We start from the raw sequence: 16,258 nt of genomic DNA, 5'->3' as shown, positions 1-16,258 counted from the left end.
ATTTAACTTTATAATGCTATAACTTATTGAAAAGTTTATGGATCCACACAATTTTTTTATGAGAAATAATATTTTTTAATAAACCCTTTTTCATTCGACATACTTTATCTTAATCGAGATATTAATAAGGAACCAGCAGATCAAGTAGCTTTTGGAATAAAACACCAATTTTTTTAAAATTAAACACTATCTAAAGATTTGCATCGAAGCGTTTATTTTTGATAGTGATTTTAATCACTATCAGATATCATTATACTTGATCCAACTATGTCACGTCACCACTTTGCCGCGACCCCCCTGTGCTGGGTTTTTAATTTTGTCCTAACTAAAATGATAATATTACTTTTACATTATAATTCATATATTAAATAATTCTTTTAAAGTAGTTGAAGAAATTAGAAATCTGTGAAGATGCAACTTAGATTAAATTATTATAATAAAGTTATTTTTTGCAAACTTTGAGTATTTTTCATGATAAGATCCGAAAATTTCTTTATTCTTGATATTATTTTATGTAGTTGCATTTTTATATAAAATATATAATGTAATGATACGGATGAATGAGCTGTAACAGAATTATGTTTACTTTTCATGTGTTCAATGCACAAAGAATTTTCTTTAGAAAGACTTCATTTTAAAAAGATACTGCAAATAGCAAATACACTTATTGAGTGTTAGCTACCAATAGATGTTTATTTTTCACAAAACAAAATCACTCCCTCGGCTTGCTTTGAGAGCATTCTACACAGTGAAGGTTAAAAGGGTTATAAGTATTTATTTATCCTTAACGCATTTGAAAGAGGTGATAGAAATCTATTCGACCTCTGAGTTTCATGTATTAACCTTTTATTTTCTTCAAACATTCAGGTATTAGATAACGTAAATTCCCTTTATTTCAAGCAAGTGCAATAGAACAAATAAAATTGCTTATTCTATTTAATTAAAATATAATTTACATTTAATTTATACTTTTTTAACTAGATTAGATTAATGCAAATACAATTATTTACTAATCACTAAAATTTAAAACAAAAAAATATATTGTCACAACAATTTGTTTAGTAACTGACACAATTTAAATGAGTTAAAAACAAAACAAACTTATTTTTCGGTACTAAATATGACGTTAACAAAAATAGTTAATACTCTTCACGTCAGACTTCATCTTAATTTTACATTATTGGAAATAAATAATGCCAGTTTTAGTTACCATCATATGTTCTCATTCCATTGGTCACCGTATTTACGGGATTTCGTTTGACATTGATTATTTTCTATAGCTTGACTTTGTCGAATATAGAGTGTAGATAAGACTTTTATGGACTGCACACGTTTATTTTATTGTTCAAGTTTGTATTTGCCGTGTAATATAATAGTTTAGATTTGTCAATGTTACGCCCAACCGTTTGCTCTAACATTCCATTCAAAGCTTACAACGTATTGAGTTCAAAAACTAGTAAATTGTTATTAAACATTTTTATTTATGACCATCAATGGATACAACATCATAACAATTCGTTTATCGCGCAAATAACTGCTTTGTGTAAAACTTTATTGCTACCAAAAGTAAGATAAACTTGTAAGCTAATAACCGTTCACTACAAGAGGTGGAAATATCAGAGATGGAATCCTCTTGTACTCATGTATAATTTGACATATGTGAAAATAGCGTATTATTCTAGCTTCAATGAGCAATCAACTAATTTGTATAGTTTCTAATGTTAAGCAGTAGAAAGCCTCGGTAATAAAAACCTTCGGATGCTAATCAAAAGCTACCATTTTAATGATTTTACTCATAAACCACGGCACTGTTTGCCTCACCTCTAGTAACGACTCATCGAAACTGCTGACAAAGTAGACTTAAAGTTTTGATAATACGTTTGACAATCGTTCGAGAAGCGGAAAGTTTTGTCGTGCAAAACCTCTTTGAAGTCACAGCTCATAAAGCACGTACTGTGTCTGGTAGAATTGGATTCGAAACGGTTCACAAATAATATTCATCGTACAAAACCTAATAGTTTCTTTCTAACCGTCTTTTGTGTTTACCAATAAGATTAATTTTCGTTCACCAGTTCATAGCGCTTTTATTAATATTATTTATTGAAAACATAATTAAAAAGTCTCTTAGCCGGCAAACCAACCACACTATTTGTATAAACTAAACCATTTGCTTAGTAGCCAAGAGCTATAGTTGTATGGCTTTTCAATTACTTTTATAAGGTTCAAAGAACAGCCGTAGTTTTGCCATGCAAACTTTTCGCACGACTTGATTTTATATAATGACATTCGTTTAAATACAATATACAATCTACTGCAGTCTCTTTTTACCATTTTTCAAGATATTTCAAAAGAGTTATTACATTCGATATCAGCAAAAGCAGATTTACCTTTTTGCATTGTATTAACATGTAAGCACCGATAAAAAAAAACTATAACTTTAACATAATTTCGATTTAAATTAAAATCTTAATAAAATTTAAATATTTTTAAAATTATGCAATTTAATGAAAAATTTAAGTTCTAAAAACCTTTAAAAAACACTTTATCACAATATCCAATTATAAAACAAAAATAAATATAAATCTATGAGCATTATATAATTATTCAAATGACATTAATGAAATTTGTAAACAAAAATTTAAGTGAAAAATTTTAATAAATTTTATAATTACTTAACACTAAAATACTATAGCAAATTTTGTTTGAGAACTTTTATAATAAACAATAAATTCAAATTAAATTTTGCAATAATCTGTCTAGTTTTCAAATAGATATTATAAAATAAAATAAAAACTTAAATATTAATATGGGCTATTTTGTAACAATTGTATTTGTTTAGGATATTTTCCTTTATTACAAAGATAGAGGGGAATTTTTCAAAATTATGATGACTATAGCTTTAAAAAGATTCAATTTATGGTCTTTAGAAGTATAGTTGGGCAAACTCAGTCCAATTGAATAAAATTTGATTAATTTAGATTACAAACACAAAAATAAACTCGGCAGAGTAAAACCAATTGCTTCTCAGTTACGCATGAAGCTAAAAGTTACATCCTAATATGAACATTTTTGCCTATAAAATCTTTCTCTTAGCGTGTTGTCTCTGGATTAGGTATTCTTGATTTCTATAAGAATTTGCGACACTGGACAACAACTATCTATCAACTCTTCTTTGTTCTAATGAAAAAACAAGAAGACGTTTACTTATCTTCTTTTTGTTGCCATCTACCTGCTTGCTAATTTGTAAAGCGTTAAAATAAATTAAACTTGCAGCACAATTAATTCCTTCAGCAGCAATATCGTTTCTAAATCTACTATATTCGATGGTAGAAAAGGTGGTAAATAAATTCGCAAAGGAGGCTTAACGCGGTTAAGTCTTAAAAATGGCAGATAAGAGTGTCACGAGGTGGAGGTTGTTACTATAACGATAGAGGCGCAGGGTTATAGTGAAAGAACTGGCAGTCTAGAGATTAACGTAGAGGATGGTGAACTACAATGAATGCGAATCCATTTAACCGTAACCAGATATACGAAATGATAAGAATGATGCAACTCCGCGGAGGAAGTGCTTAAAGGATTTTTTTAACCCGGCTCTCCTTCATTTTTCTCTTTAAAGCACTCATAAAAATACACGTATATTTACATTTTTAAGCGAAACAGTTTATAGAACCAATGTCGACTTTACCACTCATATTTACAATGAATACCATTAGTTCTATATGATGATTATATGAGTTCCGGGATTTTGGTTGGTAGAATGAACGTTATAATGTTAATTTCTATTATCCAAAATCATTGTAATCCTTCCTAGTCTGTTACCCTACTGAAGTACTATTTGAAAGATGGTCCAAGGAATTCACTAACAGTAACTGAAAACTACCATTTGAGAGTCACTATAAATATTGTTGGTCGTTCTATTTGGTTGGGAATAGTGGGTTGTCTGAAACAAACCAACTTATTATAAATATATACAGCTGTAATATAGTATCTTGCAAAATTAATATTTTTAGGAAAAACTAAGATTAAGCAGTTATTTATTTATTTTAAAATATTAACATCAAAATGTATTTGATATAAAAATAACACAAAGTTTACCATTTTATTAAATAATAAATTATTTTAATATATATTAAATTATATTAATAATTAATAATAAACCGGAATATTCCTATATTAACGATAAATAGTTTTTATTAATCAACTAAAAGATAGTTTATTTTGACTTTTTTTCTGTACAGACTACAATTGTAATATTGTTTTAATGGTTAAGGTAATTTTATTTAGAAAAATCTTTTGGAAAAAACTCGAAAAATTGTTTTCTCTTTTTTATTTTTGTATTTGTATTTTAACTATAAGCCTTACTTATTTTCCCAGAAAATTTAATTTTAAAAATGTTTTAAAATAATTTTTAATTTTAAATAGGAAAAATAACATATATTATATGCCGTATTATATTATATTATAAGAAATTATAAGAAATTATTCGTCAAAAAAATATCACTTACAATATTACCACATATAATAAAAATTGTAACATGCGAGTCTTTGAATTTAGATATTCAATATTCTAAAGGTATAATGCTTATTACTTTTTAAAATTATTACAAACGCTCAACTTATACTATGAAAAACATTTAATACACTATTAATTTATGTACATACTCTATTTTTCAGGACAAAAAAGTTTTAATAAAAATTTATTTGTAATATTCACAGCAAAACTTTCACTGCTTTAATTTGATAACTGAAACTTGTGTATTGCTTCAACGTTAAAAAGTTGTTCACATTTATTGCCCGAGGCTGTCATTAATATGAATTAACGTTCAACTTTTAGATTTTTTTATACATAAGATGTAATGCAACTAATTTTCAACTAAATGATTTATTTTAATCCCAAATCATTTATTTGAACTTTAATTTAATTATTAAAATGTAAATTATAAAATAACATCTTATGTTTCCAAAAAATACAAATTCATAAAAAAAAATCTCTTTGAATATTATGGTATTATTTACTTTTGTTCATTTTGAAATCTTCTGTACAAATGTATTATTTGCCATGTTATCAGAGTATTTAAATAAAAATATAAAATTTTAACTATAATACAAAATAGAAAAAAATCATTGGTCGCTTGTTGTCAAACAACCCAAAACTTATGACATTTAGTACAATAGGTTTCTTGTAAATACAAGAGTAAAATAAAATCAACTTTTTTAAGTTATAATTTCTAAAATTATTTGAATATACAGAGAGATTATTTTAACACTAGCCACTCAATTTCTCTTAAAATATTAGCTTTTTTGAAATATTATTTTTCGGTATTTGTTAGTTACATATTTTTTTTCATTAAAATCAGTTAAAAAATAATTTTTAGTTTCATATCATTTATCTTAAAGAGGTGTCAGCATTATTTTCTTAAATAGTATTAAACTAGCTTACACAATAGAAAATTAAGTTAAGAAAGTTAATCTAATTAAGGTCGATAACAACTTTTGGATATGAAAATAAGAATAACTTCCGAAGTTATTTAATTAAGTTTTTGATTAATCATTTTCTATTTTCTAAGTTAGTTTAATATGTATGTTGTCATTAATAATAGGGATAAGCCTATATTTAAAATGATTTTATAATATAAATGAAAATACATAAATATTTTAAAAAAATTGAAAAAAAAAAGATTCTAAATAAATAAAAAAAAGGTTCAAAAATTTTCTTCATTCAGTTTTTTCCTAATTAGATCATTTTTTATTTTATTAGCTAGTTAAATATGTATTTGACCATTTCAAAAAATAAAGTTGTCACCTTAAAAATTACTAAAAATAATCTTCTTAAATATAATTATTATTTTAAGAGAATTCAGTCACTAACGTTAAAATAATTATCCTGCATGTAAATGTATAATAAGATAAAATATGAACATTTAACTTAAAATTGTTATTTCTTTTTTAGAAGTTTTTGGTCTCTCCGGTGTAAGAATGTGGAATCCGGAAGCTATTCGTGCCGGAGAATCGTTACATTTATCTTGTGATTATAATCTTGAAGGAACACCTTTATATTCAATAAAATGGTATTTCGGCGACGAAGAATTTTACAGATATGTGCCAAAAGAATCACCACCGACTAGAGTATTTCCATTGTCAGGCACAGCATCTGTCGATGTTAGTATATTACAGCATTTAAAAATCATAAATTATTATTTTTTCAATTTCCTCAAACAAATATACAGTATATATATTTGATGGTGGCCCTTAAAAATCTAATGTCTTTTTTTTTTTCGCTACCTATTAATTTTTTTTTTTAACGCTCATAAAAATGAGCTGTGAAAAACTTGGAACCAATCCGTTAAGATTAACCCATGCACCAAGCCTCTTGGTGAGTCAATTTTAATAGAAATAACTGATCTATATCTCATACATTTTTTTGTACTTAACTTGGAATTTTGAAAGTAANTCGCTACCTCTTAATTTTTTTTTTAACGCTCATAAAAATGAGCTGTGAAAAACTTGGAACCAATCCGTTAAGATTAACCCATGCACCAGGCTTCTTGGTGAGTCAATTTTAATAGAAATAACTGATCTATATCTCATACATTTTTTTGTACTTAACTTGGAATTTTGAAAGTAAAACTCACGTAAAATGAATTTTATAAGAAGTTTAAAAATTATAACTTTAATGTTGTTTCCTTAATAAATAGCTTACAAAATCACTTTTACTGCATAAAAAAAAAAACACATAATAAAAATAAGTCATAACTAATTTTCTTTATTTTTACTGATTTATTTTCATTTTATTCTTCAGAAAATGCTTATTCGTTAAAAAAAATTGTAAAAGTTTAATTTTGTATGCCGTATACAATAATTTTACTAGATTTATTGTAGCGAATAGCTAAGTCGTAACAATCCAATTAGTTAACTATGTTTGTAATCCCTCGTATATTAACTTAACAATTTGAAACTTTAAAGTTTTTAAAGAAACGAATAAAATTATGTTAAAAATTCAAATATATGTAAATATTTTTTAAGTGTAAAAAAGACAAATTATTCGTAGATAGTAACTTGTTATTGTTTATAAAACTAATTATTGCAGAGTACTAACTAGAAAATATCAAATAATTACACATTAGCTTTTATATTTTATTTTTGATAATTATTTTATGACATAGTTTCACATATTTTGACACATTTTAGTTATAACTGAGATAATATTACGATCACTACACGAATTGTTCTCAAGTTTCCAATTGAGTAGTAAAAAATTCTCATGCATATAATAATATTATATGATCGCATAGTGAGCAAAGTTTTGGTGCTCGGATGAATGTATCTCTAGACGCCCTTACAAAGACAAAGTTTCTTTGTGCCATATAGACTTCCCCCAACAATATTTATGTTTAAATCTTTGGTTACTGTTATTTTGGGATATTTGTGATATTTCATTACAATTTATAAACCAAAACCATTTGTCTAGGGACCTTTAAATTGTTTTGCTTACTGTTGTTTCCAAATATTGAAAAATAAAGTTGATATTTATGTATAGATATATATATATATTTTTTTTTTTGATGGGTTTTATCTGAAACATGTAAATCATAATAATGTGTAATCTACATTATTCAAAGAAATATTGTTTAGGTTGGAAAAATTGTGCTAAGAAGCCAGAATAACTTTGCCAATATGCATTCATAAAATCTCTCTTTATTTTGGACGAATGTTTTATATCTTGAGTTTAAATAAATATATAGACAAACATCTTATATTACAGTAATAAAAATATATCAGCAATGCGTTATGATTATATTTTTTAACACTTCAAAAGAAAAATTTTGACGTTTTTTAAATAAAACCTTCTTATAAAGTACATTATATCAATCACATAACAGAAATTGATACGTTGCATTAGATAAAATAACATTTTGGTTTTTTTATTATATAGTTCTATATTTTTTCTCTGTGCGTTAGTTTTTTAATATGTACCAACTTTAAATAAAATTTTGTTTAAACATCTATAATTTTAAATAATTTTTAGCCTATTTTTTTAATTAAATTAAATTTTGTACTTCTTTTGTTTTTGTTTCTTTTTTTGCGTGTAGAGCATTATGTATATTTTTTATTTGTGTCATTCAGCACTTTTATGAAGAGGCGTAATAAAAGTCAATCCACTTATCTCTCATTACAATTACCCAGTATCCCTATAAGATTTATTAAAACCTATACAAACTTATACCTATAAGAGTAATACTTCTTTTTTTTTGTAACTATGTACCTCTAAACGACCTTAATCTACCTTTAATCACATGCAATTAAATTATTTAACTAATTTATTGATAGTTGAATAATATTTAAATTTAATTAATTAAAAAAAAACAAATTTATGTTAAGACCTATATCAACTGTACATAAAACTGCAACACATTAGTAGTGATAAATAACAAATAAACTTTTTATTTTTATAGATATCCGAGTCAGATGATCACGCAGTTACTATGAACAATCTACCACGTGATATGTCTGGTCATTACAAATGTGAAGTGTCAGCAGATGCACCACTGTTTCATACTCAAATAAAGGAATCATTCATCACCATCATAGGTTAGTTTTTAAATCAAGAAAATGTTATTGTACTTAGATTAAGTTTTTAAAGTGTACATATTTTTCTTTACAAAAATATAGAAGAGCCTAAGTCTCCTCCAATTGTTTTTGCCGGAAAACTCAAATATAGTAAAGGCGAACCAATTGCAATTAACTGCACGTCATACTCAGGATTTCCGGCCACTAACCTAACGTGGTACATTAATGATGTTAAAGTAAGTTATACAATAACCAACTTATTATGTAGTTGCTTCTGTATTATATGAATATGAAAAAATTAATACTCAGCTATATTTTTAAAGGAAGTTTTTTTTTTTAAACTTAAAATAAAGCAAAAATATTTTTAAGTAATTTGCTTTTTAAACAATGCTAGTGCTCTTAAGTTAGATCACATAAATAATTTCCATCACTACGTCTTAATTCTTGCTCCTTTGAACATAACAGTTATTATTAGATATTAATACGACTCATCACTCAAAAGTACAGAAACTTACAAAACAAGCAAATATTTACCGTATCTACGTTTATAACAACCTAATGTATTAACATTATTACATAATGCTGTTTAATACTTCATAATAGTATGCTATTATACTGACTAAATGCATTTAAAATTGTATTACTAAGCTTACACATGTACGATGATAAATTAATAATCATGTCATTTTTATAAGTAAATTTTGACTAAATAGTACCTATACAATGCTATTCAATATAACTTTTAAAGTATGAGGTAATTAAGCAAAACAGTTTAAATTTTCAGAAATTACTATTACAGAGCGTTGCTCTTGACATTAAACTAAATTTGACTAAAAAATTTATAAGGTAAAAAGTTTTCCATTAATAACTCAATAAAACTAGATATTGTATATTTGAAAGCTAATAAAAAATTCTTTTGTATTGTATAAGATGAATAAAAATCAAAGATATCTTAAAGAAGGCAGCTATATATAGCTTTCCACTAAATTCAACATAAAAAGCAAACATTATTTCAACTAAAGGCTCATATAACTTAACATTTCATTTTTCTGTCATCGGTATTTCTTTTACTAAAAACTTTTTTATGTCATATCATTCATTTATAAGGCCTACCTGTACTTTTAGTGTTGATAAGTAGGTATTTCACATCAAAAAATAATACTTTAGATAAATAACATTTATAAAGTAGTAGTCATGTTAGTAGACATCTGTATAGAGAATTGATAGTGAAGTACTGTTTTATATGTGACGAGGTATAACGTCTATAATAAATGTTTTTTATGAAAATTTGTTGAGTAAAAAAATTAAAAATAATTTAAATGTATTTTAATACTTGATAGAAAACTACTTAGAAAAATGTCCAAATATTTTATTTGAGTATGAGTATTAAATGAATTTTAAAAACAATTGAACACTTTACAATCATTACAAATAGATACCTAAAATAAATTTATATAAAGAAGAATTTCTGTAAACGAATAAACGAATTTCAAAATTGATGATATAACAACATCTTGTAACTATGAAAATAATTACTTTCTCTGTGAGAGCTTTTAAATATGTTGTTTATCCTATTTTTCGCAAATCCATCAATATCAATTTACAAACAACCACTATCTCTATTCTTTTATCTTTGTAGTTGTAAAATTCGTGTAAAAAAATGTATCGCTGAAATATTGTAAACATAATTTATATTCTACAAAAAGATTTCCAGTATATACTTCCCAGGTAAAGTCCTTGTAATTTATAATAATATTTTTTTACTTTAAATATTGTTGATAACATCTTTAGCTTATATTGATTTAATAGTATAACAAATAAAATGAGAGTATTTTCTATTTTTTTAATTAACGCGCCATAAAACAGCCATTTATTTTTATTGCAGTACTTATATTAATTACCTTAAATGCATTTATAAATGAATTCAGACAACAAATTAAATACTAAAAAATATTTTTTAATACTGAATGAAAAAGTATTTAGGTATTTTAGATTATTTTTAACAGTACCAAATAATTAAAAATCATTTGAGGATATCAAGTTCAAAATTAAAACTTATAATCCTTTTTTTACCGAAATATAATCATCTTGGTGTTAACCGTTATGCAATTAAAAACTTAACCTTTTTTATGAATATTTATTATAGTTTTATTTCAACATTTGTCAGTTGTTATGTGGTTAAAATTGTCTAAAATCCTAATAATTTTCGTGCGCGTTAACCGAATATTGGAACAGGCAGTTTATCTCAAAACATAATCGATGAATTGCCACTTACCCTACGATTGTATTTTGGAAAGGAGAGGTATACATGAGATTTTTTTCACTACACAGCATAAAATAAATAATCCTGGATAATGGATTTTAAATTATTGTTTTGCGTAAAATTTGGTCCAACAATGAAGTACTGTATGATGTGATCGAATTTTTTTATTTATTGTTAGACTGTTATTTATTTGACGTTCAATACGCAAAAATATAATATTATTTTAAAGTATTGTAATGGTTTCATAATTCTTTCAAAATTTATTATTATTATCTAAGTAATTGAACAAAACAAAATGTTATAGGTATTTCCTTAGTAAAACACTTTTGCTTTAAAATAAAAAATAAAAATTATATTAAGCAAACACAATAAAATTAAAGGGTAAATACTAAATTATAAGAAAAATTAATGCACTAAAATATTTTATTATGATATTTTTAACTGCATACCAAATGTTGTGCATATTGATTATTTTTTTTCTTATGTACAATGAGCTTAAGTTGATNTTTTGTGCATATTGACTATTTTTTTTCTTATATACAATGAGCTTAAGTTGATTTTCACAGATAAATGACTTTTACATCACAATTTTGTTTAAAGACAATTTATCAAATAAAATCCAATGTACAGTTGATCTAAAAAATTTTGATAAAAAACGGAAGTTAGATTTTGAACTAAAATGTATATTTAAGTTTGAAAATTAATATAAATGATTTATGTTTTCTATGATTTCTTAAATACATTTATGGCTATGTTTTCGTTTAAGTTTTATAAACTACAATAATTAATACTTTATTCTTCGATTATCATTACAAATAACAAAATATGATATTATTTTGGTAGTGTCATTCATGAAGATTGTTCACTATTTGTTATAGGAAAACTTATTTTTAGCCTTAGATGAAACGCTAATCATTGATGGTGTTTTTATCCTACTTCAAATAAGTGAATATATTTTTAAAAATATTTATATATAACTAGTATATGCTCTACAGTTATGTGACACATTAACTAAACAAACAATAAATTATACTATACAAAAATTCTTTTTATATTTTATGCATAGCAGAACCATTAGATATACGTTTATCAAAACTTTCTCTTATATAATTTTGTACACAATTTGTTTACATTTAAAAATTGATGTGGTAATATATATTTTAAGTTAGTATTTTACGATTTTAATTTTAATGCTAAAAATAATTATTATTATACACTAAAATACGTAGTGTGAACACCACACACTATTATAGGTGCATAGTTAAAAACTAGTTAATTTTAAATATAAAAAAGTTCTCGAAAATAATTGTAAGCCAGTCTTGTAAACTTTATTTTAAATTTTAATCAAAATGAAAAAATCATGTAAAACAAAAAAATAACTTATGATATGAACATCAAAAATATTAAAGTTTAAAATATAGCGAAGAAAAATGACATGAAAAATTAAATTGTCATACCAAAATTACACCACCAAAAACAAAATTTACAATCCTCTCTAGTCTTAACTTGTCAAAGCGACGCAAAGATGTTGAAAAGCAGACCTCGACATTAATACGAATGTAGATTCCACTTAACAGCCAAAATAACGTAAACGAGCCCACACATTGAATTTTGGAGTACTTTTTCGTTGTCATGGATTTAACCATCTTTGCCGCCGTCTTTCTATCGTCAGCTGGTTTAAAAAAAGCTTTCTAAAAAAGCTGCCGGATCATCCGGTCGATCTCTTTTTAATATTAAAGCATCTACCTGTATCTTGAATTTTACTACAAAATCTAAGAATTATAAATGGTTTCGTGTTACTGTATCTTCCCAAAAATATATTTCATTTTAATAATTTTATATCATTTTTTTTATTGTAACATATTTTATAACTAACTTGAATATTCAAAAATTATATGGATATGAAATGGTTTTTTGAAACTGGTATTTTTGCATAAATACTATATAATTAACTATACTTTTGTACTCTAACATTTTTTAAATATCATCCCCTTCCATATATTTCATTTATACAAAAATGTATAATTTTACAATATCGTAAGGTAATAGAACACAAATAATTTTCTAAAGCTTTTTTATATTGTAATGTATGAGGCTTACACCTTTGATTACCCTGATAAGTTCCCAGTTCATTCTATTTGGATAATTTCCAGTTATGCTGCTGATTAAATCTATACTCAAATGGCATTCTTGGAAGGTGTTTTGGAGTATTTATGTGAGTAAGTTCGTTCTTCTTAGTGTACCAATGAATTTACAATTTTGCCAAGACAAGTTAATTGTCAGAAACATCATTAACTGGGCTTCCTATGGAGGCTATTTAGGTCGAAAATATAAGTGTAGAAACCACTTTGTTAACAATAATATTTTTCCAGCGTTGTGTAATTTAGAACATTTATAATGACGTTGAACTTAATAAAGCTTAATTTAGTAGGCGTTACTAAAGCAATTTAAAATCACTCACCACCTATAATGCATTTTAAGATTTATGACACACGTGTACCTTAAGTGTTTTTGATTCATTTTGGTATTAAAGTAATGAGATAAGAAAAAATTTACTCATAACAAAGTTATATCTTTGAAGATGTAATTTTTTTACGTCGATTTAATGTTAATCGACATTAATTTTTAGAGACAACTTATTTCTAAAATGTAGTTATTTTTTTAACTGACGCTTAAAAAAAGAAAGTTATAGATTTTTTAATTTTATTTTTATAGGTTACTAGTATGACAAAACATGTTGTTATAAAATCCCGGGTGCTGACTGAACCTGGTGGAATGCAAACCAGCAAATCCAGATTAGAAACCGTTGCTAGACCAATATATTTTCCAGGTGGTCGAATGATAGTACGATGTGAGTCTAGTCAATTCGAGCTGTACAAAAAGTACACAGTTACAGAACTCGTCGACGATTCTCCTAAAATCGCCCAAATGATGAGCCCATCGACCGTTCTTGGAGCTGGTAAGTATTAAATTATACATATCTTAAATACAATAGTTTGAATTTTCCGCATTTATTACTTAAGTACGTTCTATTAAAACTATGACGAATTTCTAGGAGGACCCCAAATAAATTCAGCGAACTATTTAGTTACCAGAAATGCACTCCTATTGATAACCATTTTGGCAAATCAATTTATACCATTTTTTTCTAGATAGCTTATAGATATTTTAATTGATGTTGTTTAACTTTTTATTTACCAAGTATACTTATTTTAGTTATATTTTACAGAAAAAGGAAAGTAAAAATAATCATTATATTCTAATAAAACATAATTTTATAAACTCAAATTTGTTAGAAATGTAAATTCATCGATAAACGATTATTTTTATTTGTATATTATGCATTTATAGTATCAAAGTCATTGTACATACCATGAAGCCTTTTTCATCTTTGTGTAATATTGTATAACTTGAAGATTAAGTTCTATTGCTAATATGTTATTATGATGTTTAATTTTTATTGACATTGTGTTATATAATTTTTTTCTGAAATAAAGGTAATGTAATTAATGTTTGTAAACATGTTTTTATTATTTTTCATTTAAAAACCGGAAAAAATTGTGATAAATTTTTTTGTAAAAATATAAAATCATTAAATAAAATTAGTAAATTTAATATTATTTATAATTTTTTTAAAACCAAACAATAATCACTTAAATTCTCTATTATTTATAATTTATTAACCTAAAAATCTGTTCCAAAGTAATGTTCAGTTTAAATGGATAATACTATTAAATAACATAGAATTCATATTCAAAAACTTTAATTGTTATTAAATAACATAATAATAATATACTTAAATTTTAAGTATAAATATTTATTTAGTGTGTTCAAATTTGATATGACTCGTGTTTGAGCTTAAAAATTAAAATATTTTTTATTTCTATGGCTCACCTTTTTTTTATACTTTTTATAAAAAGTTTTAAGGTAAAGTTTTTTTAAATAATCGATCGAAAAAAACAAAGTTTTTTCAATCGATATTGACTAGTATGTGATATTCGATGAAATAAATAATTCTTCAATGAAGTATTACATTATATTTTACGGCACTTTGAATACATAAATATTGGTGTACAACTTTTTTGTAACAAAAAAGTATCACACATATAATGACATATATCTCACCTATTAACTGAGTTAGATAAATTAAAAATTATATCTTATATGTTTGTATTGCAGTTTAATAATTTTTAAATTCTTAAGTGTTTTAAATTTGTAGGAAATCATAAATTTCAATATTCAAAAATATATATTTTTTAACTTAAAATGTAAAATATAACTATTACCCTATTTTAACAATAAGCCTTTTAGTGCACAATTTTATAGCTAATCTGATGGAGACATTTGTATCCTGTCGCTTAACATAACATCAAAATGTACAAATTTTAAACAATAGTCATAGTGCATTCAGGACAAACTTCAGATTGGTACAGCGTCATGGTATTATTTTTACAGTTGTTTTTATTATAAAGTTCCCAGAAGGCTTTTCCTATCCTATAAACTTTGTTTATGGCCGATTTGATCGACCGAGTCTAAAGAATATAAAAATTAATTGTTTATTTATCTAAAAAACAACTAGTAATATATGTTTATAATACAATAATCTTTCTTCTATTGGTTATTAAGTGCAGGATACGAGACTCAGTGATACTTACCGTACTACAATTCTATTTGAAAAATTACTTTATCTGTATCACGTGCCTGCTTTTTTGACTGGCATAATTTTGGGTCGCCTTGAAAATACCGTTAGTCATTACTTAAAGGCGTATTTTACATGCCTAATCAAGACAAACCTTACAAAATGATAGTATTGAAATCGAAAATTTTCCATAGGCTTAGATGTGACTTACACGCAATTACAAATCTTTCTAAGGATGCTTATTAAAATATTTCGAAGTGTCAATCTTAATTTTACACTTAAAAAATTAGATAATTATAATAATATTAAAATAAAATACTATCAAAAATGATATTTTTAATTACTCATTTTTGATATTTTGCACCGACAAATATTTAAATTAGTGTAAAAAATTATACGTATTCACATTCTAATTTAACATTATTATTGAGAAAACATAATTATAAATAACTAACAAATTACATTTTTACCAAGACGACTTTAATGCACAAATAATTTCGATTTAATTATTACAAACAATTTTTAATTAAAAAAAAATATTTTAAGAAATTCTTTCACACCTTTCACTTCTAAAAAGTTATTTTTAGTTATATATTACACTAAAAAATATCTAATTTTTTTAAAAATCACTATTTTTAAATAACTAATTACAGATGTCTGTATAAATAACATATTGCTTAAATTATTTTATTTAAAATAATACAAATGATAGCTTGTTGAAAAAAGAACCATTGATAAATTCGCGACGTACAAGACATGTGCATTTTCTTTTATTATTTTTGTATCAT

General features: G+C 24.9%; 1 protein-coding gene across 1 annotated transcript in view; it reads left to right on the top strand.

Moving 5' to 3' along the window:
- LOC126901121 (uncharacterized) overlaps positions 1–14,337 on the top strand; it is a 23,446-nt gene extending 9,109 nt beyond the window's left edge. Inside the window, exons 2-6 of the mRNA XM_050677365.1 lie at positions 5,951–6,159; positions 8,454–8,589; positions 8,671–8,804; positions 13,547–13,790; positions 13,887–14,337. Of these exons, the coding sequence (XP_050533322.1) occupies positions 5,951–6,159; positions 8,454–8,589; positions 8,671–8,804; positions 13,547–13,790; positions 13,887–13,987 (824 nt within the window). The 3' untranslated portion in view covers positions 13,988–14,337. The remainder of the gene's footprint in view (positions 1–5,950; positions 6,160–8,453; positions 8,590–8,670; positions 8,805–13,546; positions 13,791–13,886) is intronic.
- Positions 14,338–16,258: the final 1,921 nt, after the last annotated feature.

Source organism: Daktulosphaira vitifoliae, unplaced genomic scaffold (assembly GCF_025091365.1).
Source record: "Daktulosphaira vitifoliae isolate Bord-2020 unplaced genomic scaffold, ASM2509136v1 Scaffold_3, whole genome shotgun sequence".
NCBI classification, from domain to species: domain Eukaryota; kingdom Metazoa; phylum Arthropoda; class Insecta; order Hemiptera; family Phylloxeridae; genus Daktulosphaira; species Daktulosphaira vitifoliae.
Note: the sequence above shows the minus strand (reverse complement) of the source record. Positions and strands in the feature narration are given on the sequence as shown.